General features: G+C 42.0%; 1 protein-coding gene across 5 annotated transcripts in view; it reads right to left on the bottom strand.

Annotated features, from left to right (window-relative positions):
- The window catches only part of LOC132887231 (NACHT, LRR and PYD domains-containing protein 12-like), a 53830-nt gene extending 34743 nt beyond the window's left edge, over window positions 1-19087 (bottom strand). For all 5 annotated transcript variants that reach the window (XM_060922735.1, XM_060922736.1, XM_060922738.1 and 2 more), the window contains exons 1-6: window positions 16287-19087; window positions 15816-15932; window positions 15323-15377; window positions 14964-15168; window positions 12954-14721; window positions 1201-1374 (exon numbers count right to left, since the gene is read on the bottom strand). In XM_060922735.1, the coding sequence (XP_060778718.1) occupies window positions 1201-1374; window positions 12954-14721; window positions 14964-15168; window positions 15323-15377; window positions 15816-15932; window positions 16287-16321 (2354 nt within the window). In that variant the 5' untranslated portion in view covers window positions 16322-19087. The remainder of the gene's footprint in view (window positions 1-1200; window positions 1375-12953; window positions 14722-14963; window positions 15169-15322; window positions 15378-15815; window positions 15933-16286) is intronic.
- Between the last annotated feature and the right edge of the window lie 3012 nt (window positions 19088-22099).

Here is a 22099-nt window from a genome sequence, read left to right as displayed (position 1 = left end):
TCTATCTATCTATCTATCTATCTATCTATCTATCTATCTATCTATCTATCAACTCACAATGAATGAATGACTTGATATAAAGATGATAAGTTCTTTGTTAGTGTGTAAGGATCGAATCCCACCGAGTGGTTTCTATATCCAATTCTTGGGTTTAATAACTTGCTTGTTTGCTGAACACAAACATGACAATAAGTTCCTGTGTTAATGGACCAGACTCCACTTTTGGATCATTAATCCCGTTTGGTTGAGAATGCCCTGCATGCATGGTTTGGCTTCTGTCACATCCATACAGTTTTAAATACAACACCTACAATTAAAAACAGTTTTTATCAGATTTATTTAATTCCTGGGCTCCCATCTGTAACAGGGAGTGATGTCGCATCCCATTAATACACTTTACAGGAGATTATTAGATTCTAATAGAATAGATGAGCCAAAATAATTGGGCATCTGTTTTAATGGGCCCCGACTCGGTACAAGTATGAATAGGTGGGCCTCGAAGTAGAAAAGGTTGAGAACCCCTGTGCTAAGCTAATCGAGACATTCCCCAAGAGACTTGCAGCTGGAATTGCAGCAAAAGGTGGCTCAACAAGGTACTGACTTTAGGGGTTGAATACCTATGCCCACTCCAGACTTCTGTTTTTTTATTTTTGTTTGTTTTGGGGGGTGTCATTGTATTTATTGTTTGTGTCACAATAAAACAACCATTTTCAGCTTTAAAATGGTCGGTGTGTTGTGTAAATCAAATGGTGCTAACCCTCCAAAACTCCATTTTAATTCCAGCTTGTAATGCGACAAAACAGGACAAACACCAAGGGGGTGAATACTTTTGCAAGACACTGTCCATGAGGGAGTTCTCTGATTGGTCAGGAGTTTGTCAGGGTGGGGTTTGATGGACACTTCTTATTGGGGTTGTTTTACTGCTGGAGGTCAAGATTTTGGGAAAAATATGATGTAATTATTTGAACTGAACACAAAGTTGTGTGTTGAGTTTCAAACAGACAGTAAAACAGTTGGTGTGTATCATTCTCTGCTCACACACACACCTCTGATTTCTGGGGGTTTGGAGTGGACCTGAGTACAGGTGGTGTGTTCACGTGTGTCAGAAGGTGGGTTTAATAACCTGTTAGTGTAAAAAGTGAAACCATCTCCTGTAAAAGTACCAGAGGTTTGTTTCTGTGTGTGTGTGTGTGTGTGTACCTCAGTGTCTTCAGTGTACAGTGTGGATTCTCCAGTCCAGCAGAGAGCAGCTTCACTCCTGAATCCTGCAGGTTATTGTAAATCAGGTCCAGTTCTCTCAGTCTGGAGGAGTTTGAGCTGAGAACTGAGGACAGAACTCTACAGCTTTCCTCTGTCAGTTTACACCCCCACAGACTGGAAGAGAAATGATGAAATATCAGAACACTGATCTCAAACACACAAACACAGCCATAATCCAGCTAAACTTTAGCATGGAACAGAAATGTGAGTGCGTTTCTCTCACACACAGAAATCAGAGGACAGGACGCCACATCAGCACATTTACAGGAGCAGCGACGTCTTTCTGCACTCCACAATCTCTCAGCTACAATTTATTATCACACCATTAGCTCATGGACAGAACACACACGTGTGAGAGCGAGCAGCCGACAAACACTCCACTCTGACCTGTGTTCAAGTTTCTACAAACTAAACACACTCTCTCTCACACACACACACACACACACTACTCTCTCTCTCACACACACACACACACACTACTCTCTCTCTCACATACACACACTACTCTCTCTCTCACACAAACACACTACTCTCTCTCTCACACACACACAACTCTCTCTCTCTCTCACACACACACACACACTACTCTCTCTCTCACACACACACACAACTCTCTCTCTCTCACACACACACACTACTCTCTCTCTCACACACACACACTACTCTCTCTCTCACACACACACACACACTACTCTCTCTCTCACACACACACACTACTCTCTCACACAAACACACTACTCTCTCTCTCACACACACACAACTCTCTCTCTCTCTCACACACACACACACACTACTCTCTCTCTCACACACACACACTACTCTCTCTCTCACATACACACACTACTCTCTCTCTCACACAAACACACTACTCTCTCTCTCACACACACACAACTCTCTCTCTCTCTCACACACACACACTACTCTCTCTCTCTCTCACACACACACACACACACACAACTCTCTCTCTCTCACACACACACACTACTCTCTCTCACACACACACACACACACACACACTACTCTCTCTCTCACACACACACAACTCTCTCTCTCTCACACACACACACACACACACACACACACACAACTCTCTCTCTCACACACACACAACTCTCTCTCTCACACACACACAACTCTCTCTCTCACACACACACACACACACACACACACACACACACACAACTCTCTCTCTCTCACACACACACACACTACTCTCTTTCACACACACACACACACACACACACACACACACACACACACACACACACACACACACAGAGTACTCTCTCTCTCTCTCTCTCTCACACACACACAGCCAGTGGCGGAATAACAGCACACAAGGCCCCGGGGCAAAACACCAATCAGGGCCCCCACATGGCGAAATTGCACACAAACAGAAGGCCTGCGGCATATAATCAGGCTATATTAGAACAGAACTTGCTCAAAGTTTTTTTTATTCTTCTTCTTCTTCTTGTTATTATTATTTTTATAGGCCTACATAGCCTGTATTTTCCATTCATTTTTATTATGTTCCAAATAGACACTAAACAACAACAACAAAAATCCAGCAATCATGAATGATACACCCTCATTGTGTAAGCACGTCTTCAACTACAAAGCCGACACAGAAACCTGCGTTCGTCATTCAAAAGGCATTCGACGCGCCTTGCTCTCCGCAAAGTCGTCGAATATTTGAGGGATGTTAAGCGCTCTTGCTCGCTCATTCTCAATTGATAAAATGGCCAATCCACAGAGTCTCTCTTGACCCATTGCGCTCCTGAGATAATTTGTCAATTTTAATTTGGAGAAAGAGCGCTCTGCTGTCACAACTGAGACGGGGAGAGTGAGAAAAAGCAAGAAGGCCGTGCACACCTCACTAAATTTAGAAGTTACTGCTAGGTGATCTACTACCAGCAACCTGGCCAGGCTAAGCACAGATGTGTGTCTCGCTATCTGCTCCTTGAAACAAACCCTAAATGACACTAGTTGACCAGGAAAGCTGGAGTCAATATCCCGACTATAGTGATCACACAGTCGACGGGCCACTTCGTATAGCTCCTCGTCCTTGGCATGCTGGAGCGTATTTGGATGAACAGCCTCAAACCGATTTAAACTGACAAACCTTTGTGACAGCTACTGAATGATTACATCAAGGCATGCATAGAACACATTCACCCGAAAATAATGTTCTGCATCGGAAAGCCGACGGTCTTCGCTAAGGTGATCAAGGTGGCACTTCACTTTTTTCAACCTGGTGGCTACAAATTGCGTTTGACTGCCCCATTTCACAGCCAATGCCAGAGTGGAAGCCTTTGCCTCATCAAACTGCTCCCTGTACTCCTGTAGAGTTCGTACAGCATTCTGCAATAATGCAGACGCTTTGAGGAGATCAATGGTCTTCTCCTGCAGTTACTTTGAGATGGCATTAGTGCACTCCAAAATCTTTGTCTGAAGGCTGATTAAAAATATGAACTGAAATTTAGTAATGGCCTTTTTAAGTGCATCTGCCTCATCTCGTTCATTCATTTTCTCACTTGTAAGTGAGAGCTTTAATGGCGTCTCCATCTCTGTACTTTAACGCAACAAGCACATTGTAGCGGGAGGACCAGCGGATTGGGCAGAGGCGTTTCAAGGTTATGTCCCTGCTCTCTGGGCTCAATAAGTTGCCAAGTAATGCCCATCTCTTAACACTGTTGGCAACCACATCAAAAAACTGTCTAATCTCTGGGATAGTTTTGACAGAATCATTCAGTACCAAATTCAGACAATGAGCCGCACAGTGCACGTACAAAGCAAGGGGCTCCCGCTCCGCTATTCTCACTTGAACACCAGAATAAATTCCGCTCATGTTCGCTGCACCGTCATAACCCTGTCCACGGCATCTGGAGAGATCTAAGCTGTTCCCTTCAATGCAGCTAATAATTAGGCCCTCCAGTTCAGAAGTGGTTGCGTTCACAGTGATCTCGAATCCAAGAAAAGCCTCAACTATCCTGATATCTGTAGCAACACCCATTTCGTCTCGATCAATTAAAACATACCTGAAGACCTGGCTCAGATGATCGCGCTTTGCTACGTCTTGAGTGGTGTCTATAATGATGGAATAAAATGGAGATGCATTTATTTCATGGACTATGTTGCTCTTGACTCTCTGTGATAATATATAAATGATCTCATCCTGAATAGCATGGCTCAGATATTTAACTGATCCCTCGGGCCGGCTGATCAGTTTTCAGGACAGGGTCGTAGCGAGCCAACAGTTCAATGATGGACAAAAAGTTTCCTGCGTTCCCCTGCCCAATGGACTCTCGGTGTCCCCTAAATGCCATGTTACATGACGCTAAGGTCAGTGTGACATTCACAACGCGCTCTAACACTTGCCTCCAAAAGTTAGCCGCATTACGAACATCCCTCTCCATATCAGCATCTATTGTACCATGGAGTTTCCACTGCTCATAGACTACACACACACCGAGATGGATCTGGGTAGATTCATGCACTGCAATTTTGGAGGAGATATGTTTCCAATCGGGCGGCATGGTGGTGTAGTGGTTAGCGCTGTCGCCTCACAGCAAGAAGGTCCTGGGTTCGAGCCCCGGGGCCGGCGAGGGCCTTTCTGTGTGGAGTTTGCATGTTCTCCCCGTGTCCACGTGGGTTTCCTCCGGGTGCTCCGGTTTCCCCCACAGTCCAAAGACATGCAGGTTAGGTTAACTGGTGACTCTAAATTGACCGTAGGTGTGAATGTGAGTGTGAATGGTTGTCTGTGTCTATGTGTCAGCCCTGTGATGACCTGGCGACTTGTCCAGGGTGTACCCCGCCTTTCGCCCGTAGTCAGCTGGGATAGGCTCCAGCTTGCCTGCGACCCTGTAGAAGGATAAAGCGGCTAAAGATAATGAGATGAGATGTTTCCAATCTCTAACTCCGTTTACCCAGGCATTATTGTAGGAGGGGGCTTGACGAATTGCGAAAAGAAAATCATCTGTATTCGCATTTTATGCGAAAGTCATTTAAAGTTTAAGCAAAATCCATCAAACAATTGCGATTTCTCAAGATGAACAATACCTTTCGTGTCCATCTTCGATGTTTTAATTTATAACCAAAGCCCCCGAGTTTCGAAGCTTCTTATTGGTTGACCGCAAATTACGTCTTCCAATAGCAGCGCATAGACATATAAACATAGACGCCGCCTTCTGCGTAGAATCATACGTCATCCTCGCCGCCATATTGGATGGGGCAAAGTGGAGATTCTTCAGCCGTCTCTGGTGTAGCGTCTAGACAGTAGCCGAGAATAAAGATGCCTCATTCATGTGCTGCGTTTAACTGTACCAACAGGTTTACCATCCAAACGAGATCACATGGGATTACCTTTCACAGGTGAGACTGGAAAAATACTTTTCAATACTGTTCCTTCAGTCTTCAGTTTCCCAGCTCATCTCCACCAGGGAGGTGTAGAGTTATAAGCAGTGAGAATTAGATAATACAGTGCCACACTATGATGAACATTTTTGAACGTATGATGAATGTTTTTAACCTTTCTGAATGTGAAGGAATCAGTGATGTATTTTGTTTTGGTATGACGTTAGAACCTGGCCGAACTCAGTTTGGCGCTCATTCAGAATATTGATGGGTATTTCGCACACTATTTATAACCATCACATTAAAAGTTATATGTGTTGTTTTGATGCCTGTTTGTTTCCCAGATATATACGTGTGTGTCTTAATGGGTGAATAAAAGGCATCGAGTTAAATATTATTGTAGAAAGGGGCTTTATGAAGTTCAGTCCATTTACTTGCATTGGTTTACGGGGAAGATTTGCCCCATCCAATATGGCGGACACTCTGACATATCCCAGCAACGGGCCGCCAGCTCAATGCGGCGTCTATGTTTATATGTCTATGTAGCAGCGGATCTTACATATAAAATGATCAATTTCCGAGTTGCGCTGATAATGTCGGCAATTCTCGCTCATTAGTGAACAAGATTATAGCGAGGTTTGTTTAAAATAAATTATCCGACTTTACGTATGACAAACTTATCTAAAAAGTGAGATAACCTATTAGAATATTCTGTTAGCTTTCTCAGTTAGGGATAAAAACACGATATAACCATTCTAAAGACATATTTTCTACATAATATCAACCCTGACAGAACTTTGGAAGAACTCACAGATGAACCAGGATATATCGACCAAGTGTACTTTGTTTTCAGAGCGTTTTGACGCACATGGTTCAAAGTTTTGACTGCAAGTGTTTCATTTGAGAAATTAATGGTGAATATCATTATATTTGGGTTAGGAGATTAATTTATAAGAAACAACCATTGATTTTAACTCCCTGAGCTCCCTTCATCCTACCCATAAAGACACCCCCCCTCCCCCTAAACACACACACACCTCAATGGAGCACTTGCATGTGACGTCACAGCCAATCCAGATTGTGACAGACGCCATCTTGTCGGTCAAACGCCATATTCCGCCTTCTACTTCTACTTCTGCTTTTACTTCTACGTTTTCTTCTGGAAAACCCTACTATATACAATTCTACTAAAACGGCTGCGGCTACAAGCTCTCCCTACCTGTGCACGTTTATGTTTTTTGTGTGTATTTTTGCGTGTTGTTCGTCTGTACCGGACTTCAATATCCACTACAACTGTATGGACTTACTGGACATTGGTTTCCAGCAGAAAATGACGGTTTGTAGCGATTTCCATCGCATGCACAACATTCCGGACGAGAAAAAAAAAAAAAAAAAACGTTCCGGACGAGATAGCGAGACCAGCGGGGTCTCCGTGGATTGTTATCGGAAGCAAAGCGAAGGAGGTGGCGCCGGGAGCGGAAGCAAAAGCGAGGCTGCAGAGCCAGCCTGTTGACCAAGCTCAGAAAACAGCCACTCAAATCTCCACTGCCAAGCCGCTACCTCTCCAACGCCAGATCCATGTAAACAAGACGGACGATTTGGAATTACAGCTGGAATTACCTTATTCTATTCTATAATCGGCTGGTCAGTGCTATACTCAATACTTAAGTGACTTACCCATCCAATAAGGATTCTTGTTTACAAGATGCCACATCTGAGTCGCTGACAAATCCTGAATTTCTGTAAAGGTAACTGTCCAGAGATTTATAAGCACGCAGTGCTTCACCACTGAACAGCGAGGGAAAGCTAATGAGGTAATTATACACGGGTATTCCGCTGGCAGTTCAAAATCCGGTCGTGAAAACTCCGTCCGGTAAGCCATAAGGGTCACAAATCTGTAGATCGTTTATTTTAGACATATATCTAGTTATCTGTTCATTAGAAAAATGAGCCGTGTAGTCCGTCGGTTGAAATTGATCCATTCTGTACACGAGTGCAGCAGTATTCAGCGGTGTTTTTGACCGACAAGATGGCGGTTGTGTACTTTCCGGTCACGTGACTGCAAGATCTCTATAATGAAAACACACACACACGCGAGGCAATACCAGTGGTTGAGATGTTAAAATAGAATTTTGAAAAAATAAAAAATAAAAAAATGAATTTAGCAAGGACAGCCACTGATATTGGTCAAGTCAGACACTGATGTTAGCCAGGCCAGCTTGGCCAGTTCAAATTTATACATGACCCATAGGTGTGATAAATCCCTGATAGAGCTGGAAGCCACTCACCATGCAGTTATGTTACACAGCCAGTCAGCATACTACAGAGGGTGACTAAGGGCTAAAAGGTGCATAGATAGCAAACAATGCAAAGCACATTACACCAGATGTTAAATATAATTATAATGAAAAATATGGGCTCCGTAAACCAGATTAAGCGGGTTAAATTAAACACACAATTTCATTACATATATACAGTTGATGAAATGATCAAAATAAGAGGATTCAAGAATAAATAAGCATGCTATGAACGTAAATCAAGAACACGGAAAGACAAAGGCAGGAAACAAGCTTGCAAACACTATTGAAACACCAACAAACTACAGTAATAATTCTTTTTTCAATATTATGTCAGTGCAATAAATATTTAGAAGTATAACATATCTTCCTAAAAAAATTACTTTGCTAAAAAGAAAATTGTTCTTTTAGCATTTCTTGCTAAGCGAAATTGCAAATTGCTAAAGAAAAATTTGAGTCTTTAGCACTTTTCGCTAAAACAATTTGGGTCCTAGAGTGAGCACAGCCTACGATGTCTCGCAAAGGTCTCAGCGAATCTCGTTTACGGCCATTGCTTTGACATATGGACTGATATTACAGAGCATATTTCAAACACTCAAAACTTGCTATAGCAGCGACAAAATAGCGATCAAAAATGCATTCCTATATTTAATAAAATGGCATAAATAGAATTTATGATTAAAAAAAAAAATTGCCTTCAGTTCTCCTTTAAAGCTACAGCGCGCAACTTCTGTTGACCCCTGGAGGAATTCTACATAATTACAAAAACTCTACCGGCGCTTCCACGTCGTGTCTGGCAGTATAGGCTGCAGTCACACACACGTAGACGAATTAACTTCAAGGTAGAATAAATGGTTCTCAAGAACAATTGTGCAACACACTTTTTGTCAAACTCAGTAAATATCTCCTCATGGTCTGCCAGCTGTCTGATCTGTGTGCGCACTGAAAAAGAATCCAGTGTTCATACACAACCATGGTTCTATAACTGGGCAACAAAGTGGCTCGGACCGAACCTCACAACATTATTTCAGCCCATCAGCAGGTGCGTTCAGTGTGTTCTCATGGAACAGATAATGCTTCCATTTTATTAAATGTTTATATCATGTTCTGCTGTAGTTACTTGTTCTTGTCTTTAAATTTACTTTCATTCTAACTTTCACCTTACCTAGATCTATAGTGTCACTATTTTATGTTTATCCTTTTCTTGATAGGGCTTGGTGAAAAGGTTTGATTGACCTAACTTTGGTTTACCTACCTTTTTTTTTAAAGATATTTTTTGGGCTTTTTTCACCTTTATTGGATAGGACAGTGCAGAGACAGGAAATGAGCAGGAGAGAGAGAGAGACAGGGAGGGATCAGGAAATGACCTCCAGTCGGAATCAAACCCGGGTTCCCGGATTTATGGCATGGCACCTTATCCAACTGAGCCACGATGCCCCCGGTTTACCTACCTTTTGTCTGTTTTGTACAGAGCATGGATCAAAGCACCATCAATGAGGCCACTGAAGACACCACCACTGGGATTTATGTTCTTAAAGAACATGCTTCAAGTGATGAAGCAGAGGACATTGGCATTGTTCTCGAAGGCATCAAGGTGTTACAAGATCTTGATAAATGTAGCATTAGCTGTTGCTATGCTGTTTGGACTGATGTATGCACTGAACATCAGTGACCCTGCTGACCTCCGCTACACTTTTGAGGTCATCCAAAAGATCTGGATGGAACTGGATGGAGGTAAACTTTCCAACAAAGCACTTGCTCTGAAAAACAGGCTCTCTCAGTCAACGGCTCAGACTGATTTCTGCTGTGTATCCACTTTTGTGTGCGTGTTTATTTCTCAGTGATGAGTTTATGCAGGGTTGATTACTTTTTGTTTGTAAATCCACTTTGATTTGTCAAACTTGTCAGCTGTGTAAAATGGTGTTCACAGGGTTAACCCTCATGGTAAAGTGTTTTTATGAAGCACTCGAGCTTATTTGCCTTATTCAGTTTGTGGCATGTTTGGTTTAAGTCAATAAAATACTGTTATTGTTTTGTATTCACTCTTGAGGATGCACTGCTGCGCTGTACTAACAGTTCACAGTATTTTTTAATGTACTATGATAAGTTTATACTGTATCTGCTGTGTGTTTTTATGCTGAATTTACTGTATGGCAACTGCACTGAGTCCTACTGTTCAGGTAAAATGTGTGAACTGTAAAGTGTAAGGATCAGTACAGTCAAAGTTTAATACAGAACACTCAATCTTTGGTTTTTGTCAATGCAATTTTTTTTTTTTAATATTTGATTTTTGTATTTGCACAAACTTTAAATACAAAACTGATGTCTACAATTTGGCTGGCTTTAACAAATCAAGTTGAATTTAGAGACCTAACTTGGGTTGTAAGGACATCATAAAATTGCTTTTAAGTTACATAATACCTTTAAATAATATTAGCATTAACAAATCAAATTAAAGTTACATTTAAAAATCTGGTATCCTGAACATGATGAAATCACTTTAACATTAGTCAGTTAACTGGCATTGCAATAGCTTAAAGAAAAAGTTAAAATCAACTTGATTCTTTGAAATAGTCTAACATGACTGAAATATTTTGGTTTAACAAGTAATAATTCCATCCATCCATTATCTGTAGCTGCTTATCCTGTCCTATAGGGTGGTGGGCGAGCTGGAGCCTATCCCAGCTGACTACGGGCGAGAGGCGGGGTTCACCCTGGACAAGTCGCCAGGTCATCGCAGGGTGACACACAGACACACAACCATTCACACTCACATTCACACCTACGGTCAATTTAGAGCCACCAATTATCCTAACCTGCATGTCTTTGGATTGTGGAGGAAACCGGAGCACCCAGAGGAAACCCATACAGACACGGGGAGAACATGCAAACTCCACACAGAAAGGCCCTCGCCAGCCACTGGGATCGAACCCAGGACCTTCTTGCTGTGATGCAACAGTGCTAACCACTACACCACCATGCTGGCCCACAAGTAATAATTCATTGAGAAAAAGAAGGAAATTATGTCATCTGATCACGTGGGACCGATGTACACATTAAAATCAAGTAAATCCAAAGGATTTTTTTCAGTGCACAGTGTGTTCCTGTCATTTGGTTTGGTTAGTTTCACACTGCACTGATTTTCCAGAGCACCAAACTGTTTGTCCATGAGGGAGTTCTCTGATTGGTCAGGAGTAGGGTTGGGCGGTATTACGGTAAGAAGGTATCCCGAGGTATCCAAAAGTACCAACAGTATCGGTCTCATTACCGTCATTTTAAAAAAATATATAATATCTAAATAAATATGGAGTACATGAGGTCATAATATAAAATAATAAATTGAAGATCATCCCGAATAACTGTGTGATCGTATTTTCACTAATTCTATCAATTTTCTAAAGAAGTTCTCATCGCGTGCAGGGTTGTTTATGTCGTTACCATGGCAACCCTGCATGACATTTGGAGTCTGACAGAAAGCTTCGCAAGAGACTGAGACCGGGGGTGTCATGGCTCAGATGGCTAAGGCACAGTACCATAAATCCGGGGACCCGGGTTCGATTCCGACCCGAGGTTATTTCCCGATCCCGTCTCTCTCTCTCCCGCTCATTTCCTGTCTCTCTATACTGTCCTATCTAAAAAAAAAAGAGACTGAGACCGCGGTTGAAAGATGGCAAGTCAAGATAACGAGTTAGTGGCAAAAAAAAAATACAACATTGGCAGTGTGGCAGTATTTTGGTTTCAAACCAAACGAAAAATCTAATATGTCCCCTAAGGCACACCACTCCACTTCCACGAGATCTCTCCAATGAGTTGTGTTTTGAGTAGGTTACATGAGTAACAACAAGGTAAAATAATATAACGTATGACATTTGGGATGTGGGTAATAAACGTTTGAAATGTCATCTACTGAAGAAACGGAAGAAAACATCGTAGCGTAAACTGTTAGGTTTCTGGTGGGAATTAGCAATGCGCTTGCTATCTTTGTTGGGTGTGTTAAACCGTATGGATTTAAGTGGAATAATTGTAAGGAGTTATGTGATCAAGACAACGTTTTAAGCAAGGTAAGGCCATTTGATTATTAATTTCCCTGCCATGGCATGACGTGGGCCCATATGATTTTGCCTTGTGCAGCTATCACGCATTTGAATTAGGTTCGCCTCATTTGCGCTGAAGAATATGGTTTATCGCGCAGTCTAAACGGACTTGGGTGTTGGTTGATTCTTTTTCTTTTTTTTATTTCCCATGCTTGAAAGGGTATGATCCTGCTCATCGTGTACTTTTTTTTGATGGAGTAGGTGAAATAGTGCTGCAAATGGCGTTTCAACGCAGACATGTGTAAACGACAGTTGAATGCTATTTTCAAGATGAAGGAAGAGTTGCGTGATGCTTTGAAATATCTCTTAATCCATTCATCAATGCACAAAATTCGCTTTGCTGCTTAATCCATACCACAATGCACACAATTCGCTATGCTGCTTTTAAATAGTACATTTGAGGCATAGGCGCAGGTTACACAGTAGGCCGAAACAAAATATTTTTTTCTCGGTAATACCGTATACCCCGGGAAAACACAGAGACAGTTTAAAGGTATCAAAATTTGAATACCGCCCAACCCTAGTCAGGAGTTTGTCAGGGTGGGGTTTGATGGACACTTCTTATTGGGGTTGTTTTACTGCTGGAGGTCAAGATTTTGGGAAAAATATGATGTAATTATTTGAACTGAACACAAAGTTGTGTGTTGAATTTCAAACAGACAGTAAAACAGTTGGTGTGTATCATTCTCTGCTCACACACACACCTCTGATTTCTGGGGGTTTGGAGTGGACCTGAGTACAGGTGGTGTGTTCACGTGTGTCAGAAGGTGGGTTTAATAACCTGTTAGTGTAAAAAGTGAAACCATCTCCTGTAAAAGTACCAGAGGTTTGTTTAAAGAAGATTAGAGTCACTAGTAACAAGCATTAATCTAAACACTGCAGTTCAGTGTGACATTAAAATAACAAACCATGCAGTAATACATTTATAAATAAAAATAAAAACACTCACCGAGCTTTTCTGGAGGCTTTGACCACTGGCAGCAGCTTCAGAAGACATTCCTCTGATGGGTCATATTTACTCAAATCAAACTCATCCAGCTCCTGTTCTGAGTTCAGTAACACAAACACCAGAGCTGACCACTGAGCAGGAGAGAGACTGACTCCCCTGAGACGCCTGGAATCTCCTCTGTTCAGGTAACATTGTACTTCCTGCACAAGAGAATGATCATTCAGTTCATTCAGACAGTGGAACAGATTGATGGATTTCTCTGGAGATGGATTCTCCCTGATCTTCTCCTTGATGTACTCGACTGTTTCCTGTTTGCTGTGAGCGCTACTTCCTGTCTGGGGCAGTAGGTCTCGTAAGAGAGTCTGATTGGACTCCAGTGAGAGACCCAGAAGGAAGCGGAGGAACAGGTCCAGGTGTCCATTCTCACTCTGTAAGGCCTTGTCCACTGCACTCCTGAGAAAATCAGACATGTTTGATTTGGTGAAAAGATCAGACAGATCAGTGGTTTGTCGTTCTGTTACTTTTCTGCTGATAAAGGAGATAAATGTGTATAAAGCAGCCAGAAACTCCTGAACACTCAGATGTTCGAAGCTGAACACCTTCCCCAGGTGAAGCCCAAACTCCTCTTGGAAGATTTGGGTACACACTCCTGAGTACACTGACACTTCTCTCACATCAATGCCACACTCTCTCAGGTCTTCCTCATAGAAGATCAGGTTTCCTTTCTCCAGCTGTTGGAAAGCCAGTTTTCCCAGTGCCAGGATACTCGCTCTGGTCTGCTGAGGATCAGGCTCACATTTCTGATGGTACTTTTGCTCCTTGTGTTTGATCTGAAAGATCAGGAAGTGTGTGAACATTTGAGTCAGAGTCTTGGGGATCTCTCCACTCTCTGCTTCACCCAACATTCTCTCGAGAACAGTGGCTGAGATCCAGCAGAAGACTGGGATGTGGCACATGATGTAGAGGCTTCTTGAAGACTTCATGTGTGTGATGATTTTATTGGCCAGGCTCTGATCACTGATCCTCTTCCTGAAGTACTCCTCTTTCTGAGGATCACTGAACCCTCGTACCTCTGTTACCTGGCCTACACACTCAGGAGGGATCTGATTGGCTGCTGCTGGTCGAGAGGTTATCCAGAGGAGAGCAGAGGGAAGCAGATTCCCCTTGATGAGGTTTGTCAGCAGCACATCCACTGAGGCCGACTCTGTCACATCGCACAATCTCTCATTGTTCTGGAAATTTAGAGGAAGTCGACACTCATCCAGACCATCAAAGATCAACAGGACTTTGTTCATATCACAGTCTATGAATCGTAATTCTTTCATTTCTGGGAAAAAGTGATGAAGAAGATTCATCAGACTGAGATTTCTCTCCTTCATCAGATTCAGCTCTCTAAAGGGAAGTGGGAACATGAAGGTGACGTCCTGATTCTCTTCTTCAGTCCAGTCCAGAATGAACTTCTGCACAGAGACTGTTTTTCCAATTCCAGCAACTCCTTTAGTCAGCACACTTCTGATGGACGTGTCTTTAAAGAGATCCTTACATTTGATGGGTGTCTCCTGTGTTGCTGGTCTCCTGGACGCCGTCTCAATCTGTCTCACCTCATGTTCTTTATTGACATCTCCACTCCAACCCTCTGTGATGTAGAGCTCTGTGTAGATCTCATTCAGAAGAGCTGAGCTTCCATGCTGTGAGATTCCTTCATTAACTCTTTTAAACTTCTCTCTCAGGTTGGATTTCAGCTTTTGCCGATACACAGAGACGTGTTCTGAGAAACAAAGTAATAACATCTTTTCATGCAAAATCACTGAGAACAATATAAATTAAATACTGATGTGCGTTCCTGATTAATGTATAGAATTTAGATGGAAAATATAGACATTGTAAAATAAAATTAATTTCAGAGTTCTAATCTCACTGACTTATTCAGCTTGATAAATTTAATATGATGTATTTAAATATGAACCAAACTGAAGCAGATAAAATAAAGTCATGACTCAGAGCTCTTACTGTAGCGCAGTGTGTGAGCGAGATCTGTGTGTTTCATGTTCTTCAGGAAGTGCAGTGTGATCTTCAGCACTCCCTCTCTGACACTGCTCTGATCCTCCTCATCCTCCACCTCCCTCTCAGAGCATGCTGGGGAATCTGGACTCAGGAGCTTCTTAAACCTCTTCAGCTCCTTCTGGATCACACTGATGACTTTGTGTTCCAGCTCCTGGTGAGAAACACACAGGAACAGATCCCAATATTATAATGTTACACAGTGAGAGAGGATTTATTTTAGGAAAAGAAGAAAAGTCAGTTGCAACTGAAATTGCGTCTGATTACCCATAATGCTGCTGTATGTGGATAAAACTGTACACACACACCTTGAATATGGACTCCAGCTGCTTTCTGCTGATGTTTGATTTCTTCTTTTGTGGTCTGTGAACAAACAAAACACATGCCGTAATATGGACTATATGTATCATAGCTGTACAACACACACTCATACAGAGACAGATATTTAACACTCTCCTCTTAACACAATACACTGAGTTCAGGATTTCATCATTGACACACACACATTTAGAAACAAATGAATGAATGAATGAATGAATGAATGAATGAAATAGTGATATAGTGATTAATGTCTCGGGTGTAAATGTTCTCATGTCGCACCACAGACCCTCCAGCTCAGGGACTGCAGGCTGAACTGAACTCTTCCAGCAGTTTTCCTCACTGCCAGTCCGAGAGCTGCAGCACTGCACAGTTTAGTGTTTTACTGCTTCAACACCTGATAAAGCTCATGAAGGGCTTCACAATGACACCAGTGAGTTTGATCAGGTGGAACAGTGTTGTAAAACACCTCACTATACTGACCTCAGATCAGCAGGACTGTCTCTGTCTCTGAAGTGATATGGGAGTCCCATTGACCCGTCACTCTTCATGGACACACAGCTGGGTTCTGGTGAGTCTGATCTCTTTCCCTCCATCATTCTAAAACACAGATATTATTACAGACAAATTACGGGAAGTGTGCATGCTAATATAATATGGAGTGGATATGGATGACGGTATATCCAGTTTGAATTAACACAGAACCTCTTCAACAATCTCAGTCTAATAAGCAGAAAGTAACACAAGACTTCTGTATAAAAATAAAACAAAGCCTGATAAAAGACAGCAGTTCAAACCTGAGGAACATCTGTCTCCACTACGATTAATTTTAATCTCATGTCATCATGTCTCATGTGTTTATACAGACCCCTCTGAAAGCGCTGGAACAGCAAGGGCACGTCTTCTGTTTTTCTCATTTACTTTCAGACTATCTGCCCCAATACTTTTGCTCACCTAACCATTGGGTGGTCTGCCTCCAAAGGTGTCATGTTCTGTTGCTGAACACATCTAGATGTAAAGATTAGGAAATGAAGCTGAAATTCTGATCTATCGGCTCATATTCATCTTTTGATCTCAAACTCAAATGTGTTTGGTGTAAAGCAGAAACAAAAGAATTGTTCTTGCTGTTCCAATCGACCCCTTGGGCATGGCGTCACGCATCACGTGATAATTTCACCTGAGGGACAGACAGACAGCGTCTTTCGTGTAAGCAAGGCTTAATCTGTCTTAAATATGGTTTATTTTGCACTCTTTTTGGTTGTTCAAATCATTCAAATAGAAAAAAAAATATGTTATTACCATCTCCCCGTTATGAAGAAAAATGTTAACAAAGACGCAAATGCTTCAAGAACAACGAAGAAATGAGTGGTTAAAGAGAATACGACGAAAGGAACCAAGCCTGAAAACTCCAGATAAATTCGTGATTGTATTTAAAATGCTTTGCTTTTTTTGAAATAGAAGGTCGGATGTGAGTATGGAAGAGTTTGCTTAAGAATCTCATTTCATTTCTGCTCACATTCGAGTGAGCTTCTTCATAAAAAAGTGTTCAAACAAAATCAAATGATTTTCTTACAGATGAACCAACTTCCTTATTCGACACGGAAAACTCAGATTGGACACCAGATAAACAACTTGGACATAATTCAGTAAAAATCCCAACAAGGAGCGACATGTGCGATATATCGTGAAAGAACAGAACAGATTAAGAGCAGAGAGCGCTGGAGCTTTGTTTCTGTTATCAGAGTAACCCAGTCTTGTGCAAAATGTCCCCATGGAGCCAGAGTGTAGTGATGAACCTCCAGTTCGAGAGAGTTCTACACACACACTGAACTTTAGACCAGCTGCAGGCATGTGAAATGGAAATAAATCGACTAAGGCAGGAAAAACTATTTTGGATAAAATTGTTATTGTCCGTTACGCACTGATCAACCTGCGTGACTCAGCTGTGTCTTTTGAATCGAGAATAAATGAAGAAGGAACTGAACATGAACTGTTGATTGAAATTATTATAACAAGAGTGATTATAGTTACTGTATGACTACAGCTACAACTGGAATGTGCTGATTCAGTTCGTGGTTGTAATTATTGTTCCATCCACTATTAGATAAAATTAAAATAAAATCTTAAAATATTGTTTGAAAGTCTAGAGCAAGATATTTTGTTACTTTACAAATAACGCTTCAGATATTGTTTTAGCAATAATAAGTATCACTGTATTACATTGGGGTTGCTGAGACATGGAGGGGTGGGAATAAGATCTAGCCCACAGTTCGGGTCAGAGTCCTTTGAGAGTAAATGCTTTGGTTTCCGCAGCATTCTGTTCCCGAAAGCTGCTGCTGCTGCTGAGTTTATTTAGTAAAATAATGTACAAAATACAAGTATAGTGCACATTAAAATATATGGATAGCACAATAAAGTGTAAATCCATTATTTCCATTGTGGTCCAAGTACATCAAGGGACAAAAAAGGGGGTGTAAACAAAAGGGGGGGAAAGTCATGTACAGCAGATAAACAAAATAAAACATGGCATGGACTAGAAGGTAAACTCGGACATAAAAGGATTTAGTGATTGCTGATAAAATTGATCAAATAAACAATTCTTGAAATTGGCACGGTGGTGTAGTGGTTAGCACAGTCGCCTCACAGCAAGAAGGTTCTGGGTTTGAACCCAACGGCCGGCCGGGGCCTTTCTGTGTGGAGTTTACATGTTCTGCCCGTGTCTGCGTGGGTTTCCTCCGGTGCTCCGGTTTCCCCCACAATCCAAAGACATGCAGTTAGGTTGACATGGGGCAGCCTTGGGCTGAGGTGCCCTTGAGCAAGGTACCTGACCCCTGACTGCTCCCCGGGTGCTCTGGTGTGGCTGCCCACTGCTCTGAGTGTGTGTGTGTGTGCGCGTGTGTTCACTGCTTCAGATGGGTTAAATGCAGAGGATGAATTTCACTGTGCTTGAAGTGTGCATGTGACAAATAAAGGTTTCTTTCTTTCTTCTATGTAAAACATTTCTGGACTGTAACTGACTTGGTAGTTGGTTCCAGGCAGTGATGGCGGTGAACCTAAATAAAGAATGGCCAAATGACTTTACAGAAGGAACAAAAAGGGGCATGGGACCTGAACAGGTATTATGGCGGGTATTCCGAACACTTCTAGAAGATGAGAGATATCTCGGAGCGTTACCATATAACATGTTGTGGATGTGATTGAGTTGTCACTGTTTGACTCGGAGATGGACTGGCAACATGTTGACCTGTTTGAACTCAGTAAACCCTATAGGAATCCTGGGGGAGGAACTCAGCATAAAGTCAATAATTTTGTTTTGTGTAACCTGAAGACGATTCTTATAACTCTTGGTAAGGCCAGAGTAGCAAGTGGAGCTGGCATAGTTGAAATGACATTGGATAAGAGCTGACAGAAAAAAGTTTCTTGATTGCCTTATCGAGGTTCCGGGCCTGCCTGTATAGAAACCTGAGTTTGGCGTTGGCCTTACGTATAATACTGTCAGCTATATGGCTCCCACTAATGCCGCTTTTCCACTACAAACGCGGCTGAGTCGGGCTGAGCCGTGCCGTGCCGAGTCGGGCTGAGCCGGGCTGTTGGAGTTGCATTTCGACTACAATCGCGCTGAACCGTGCTGGCTGGAAGTGGGTGGACACATTGGGTGGAGTTAGCGAAAGTGGGTGGACGTCACGTGATGTCGTTAAGCGGCGCAAACAGTGACATCAGTGATCTTTTAAGCGGTAGTCTCACGACCCGGATAGTAAACCATAAACATGGAGGACATGGAGTCGTTAGTGTTGCTGGTCTTGGTTCTGTGGCTTGTTGTCACCGACAACGCCAACAGATACTGGCAAGAGTGTATAGATGAGACGAGGCGCATAAGGCTTCAGAAATTCTCGTAATTCGTAATTCTTCTTCTTCCGGGTTTACGGTGTTTACAGATCCCAGCGTGCTCGCAGGGCGTGTGTGGGCATGTGAGGACACTCCTCCTCACCAATCAGTGCACAGGGGAGTGTCTGCTCACGCCCCCAGCCTCACTCAGCTCGGTTTGGCTCGCTTCAGCCCCACTCCAAAACCGTGCGAGCTTTGGGTGCTAAGCAGGGCTGAAGCGAGCCGAGTCGTGCTGTTCTGAGGTCGTCGAAACGCGAGCCGTGTCGGGCTGAAGTGAGCTGAAGTGAGCTGAAAAAGGCTAGTGGAAAAGGGCCATAAGAGACAGGTCTTATCCCACGCCTAAGTATTTCACACAGGATTTACTGGTAACTTTTTGACCATTACATGCGACATCCAGAGACTCATTACTATTAAGTCTACAACCCCAATTCCAAAAAAGTTGGGACAAAGTACAAATTGTAAATAAAAACGGAATGCAATGATGTGGAAGTTTCAAAATTCCATATTTTATTCAGAATAGAACATAGATGACATATCAAATGTTTAAACTGAGAAAATGTATAATTTAAAGAGAAAAATTAGGTGATTTTAAATTTCATGACAACAACGCATCGCAAAAAAGTTGGGACAAGGCCATGTTTACCACTGTGAGACATCCCCTTTTCTCTTTACAACAGTCTGTAAACGTCTGGGGACTGAGGAGACAAGTTGCTCAAGTTTAGGGATAGGAATGTTAACCCATTCTTGTCTAATGTAGGATTCTAGTTGCTCAACTGTCTTAGGTCTTTTTTGTTGTATCTTCCGTTTTATGATGCGCCAAATGTTTTCTATGGGTGAAAGATCTGGACTGCAGGCTGGCCAGTTCAGTACCCGGACCCTTCTTCTACGCAGCCATGATGCTGTAATTGATGCAGTATGTGGTTTGGCATTGTCATGTTGGAAAATGCAAGGTCTTCCCTGAAAGAGACGTCGTCTGGATGGGAGCATATGTTGCTCTAGAACCTGGATATACCTTTCAGCATTGATGGCGTCTTTCCAGATGTGTAAGCTGCCCATGCCACATGCACTAATGCAACCCCATACCATCAGAGATGCAGGCTTCTGAACTGAGCGCTGATAACAACTTGGGTCGTCCTTCTCCTCTTTAGTCCGAATGACACGGCGTCCCTGATTTCCATAAAGAACTTCAAATTTTGATTCGTCTGACCACAGAACAGTTTTCCACTTTGCCACAGTCCATTTTAAATGAGCCTTGACCCAGAGAAGACGTCTGCGCTTCTGGATCATGTTTAGATACGGCTTCTTCTTTGAACTATAGAGTTTTAGCTGGCAACGGTGGATGGCACGGTGAATTGTGTTCACAGATAATGTTCTCTGGAAATATTCCTGAGCCCATTTTGTGATTTCCAGTACAGAAGCATGCCTGTATGTGATGCAGTGCCGTCTAAGGGCCTGAAGATCACGGGCACCCAGTATGGTTTTCCAGCCTTGACCCTTACGCACAGAGATTCTTCCAGATTCTCTGAATCTTTTGATGATATTATGCACTGTAGACGATATGTTCAAACTCTTTGCAATTTTACACTGTCGAACTCCTTTCTGATATTGCTCCACTATTTGTCGGCGCAGAATTAGGGGGATTGGTGATCCTCTTCCCATCTTTACTTCTGAGAGCCGCTGCCACTCCAAGATGCTCTTTTTATACCCAGTCATGTTAATGACCTATTGCCAGTTGACCTAATGAGTTGCAATTTGCTCCTCCAGCTGTTCCTTTTTTGTACCTTATTGCCCCTGTCCCAACTTTTTTGAGATGTGTTGCTGTCATGAAATTTCAAATGAGCCAATATTTGGCATGAAATTTCAAAATGTCTCACTTTCGACATTTGATATGTTGTCTATGTTCTATTGTGAATACAATATCAGTTTTTGAGATTTGTAAATTATTGCATTCCGTTTTTATTTGCAATTTGTACTTTGTCCCAACTTTTTTGGAATCGGGGTTGTACATTTGGAGCCAAAAAGTATGGATTCTGTCTTGCCAAGGTGCAGAGATAACTTGTTTTCTACAAGCCACTCTTGGACTGATTGAAGTTCACAAGACAGACGCTGCTGAATATCCACAGTGTTTTTGCCCGACACCAGAAGGCCAGAATCGTCAGCATACAGCAGTAGTTTACATTTCACTGCTGAGAGCATATCATTAGAGATGAAAGTGGAGCAAAGAAAAAAAATGCTGAACTTTTGAAAGTCAAACTAAGATTGGGGGGGCGGGGGGGGGGGGGGGGGGGGGGGGGGGCAACGTCCCCCGAAAATATTTTAATAACATAACACGCAAAACCCTGCATTCTAGTGCATTTTAGTACTTATTTTCACTAAAACAAGTTATAACTTAAGCCTTTTTCTTTCATGTACATTAATGATTAACATGTCAAAAATATCGAATTTAAATCCCCTAGTTAAATGAGCAATTTTCAGGAGTGCATTGTTCTAAATTCAGAATTTTCACTATTGGATGTCAAAACTTCTATAAAGTGATGCTGTCACATCTTATGTGCAATACTGCATATATGTTTAGAAAATAATAATTCAAGTGATCAAGTGATATTAAATAGTTCACACTTTCATGAAATTGAATTGATTCAATATCAAAACAGTGTTATTAATCATATATATATATATATATATATATATATATAAATTAAACAGTAAACTCATTCAGAACAGAAAAGATAAATCAGCCACATTATCTTGTAAAATTGAGCTTATTCAACACAAACTATTATCAAAGAATATTTTCTTATTATCATGCCACTTTAAAGATTTAAAACTATTAGTAATGCACTAAAACTTAACTGGTTTGAACTGTGTGTGTGTGTGTGAGA

This window comes from Neoarius graeffei, chromosome 5 (genome assembly GCF_027579695.1).
Source record: "Neoarius graeffei isolate fNeoGra1 chromosome 5, fNeoGra1.pri, whole genome shotgun sequence".
In the NCBI taxonomy this organism is placed as follows: Eukaryota; Metazoa; Chordata; class Actinopteri; order Siluriformes; family Ariidae; genus Neoarius; species Neoarius graeffei.
Note: the sequence above shows the minus strand (reverse complement) of the source record. Positions and strands in the feature narration are given on the sequence as shown.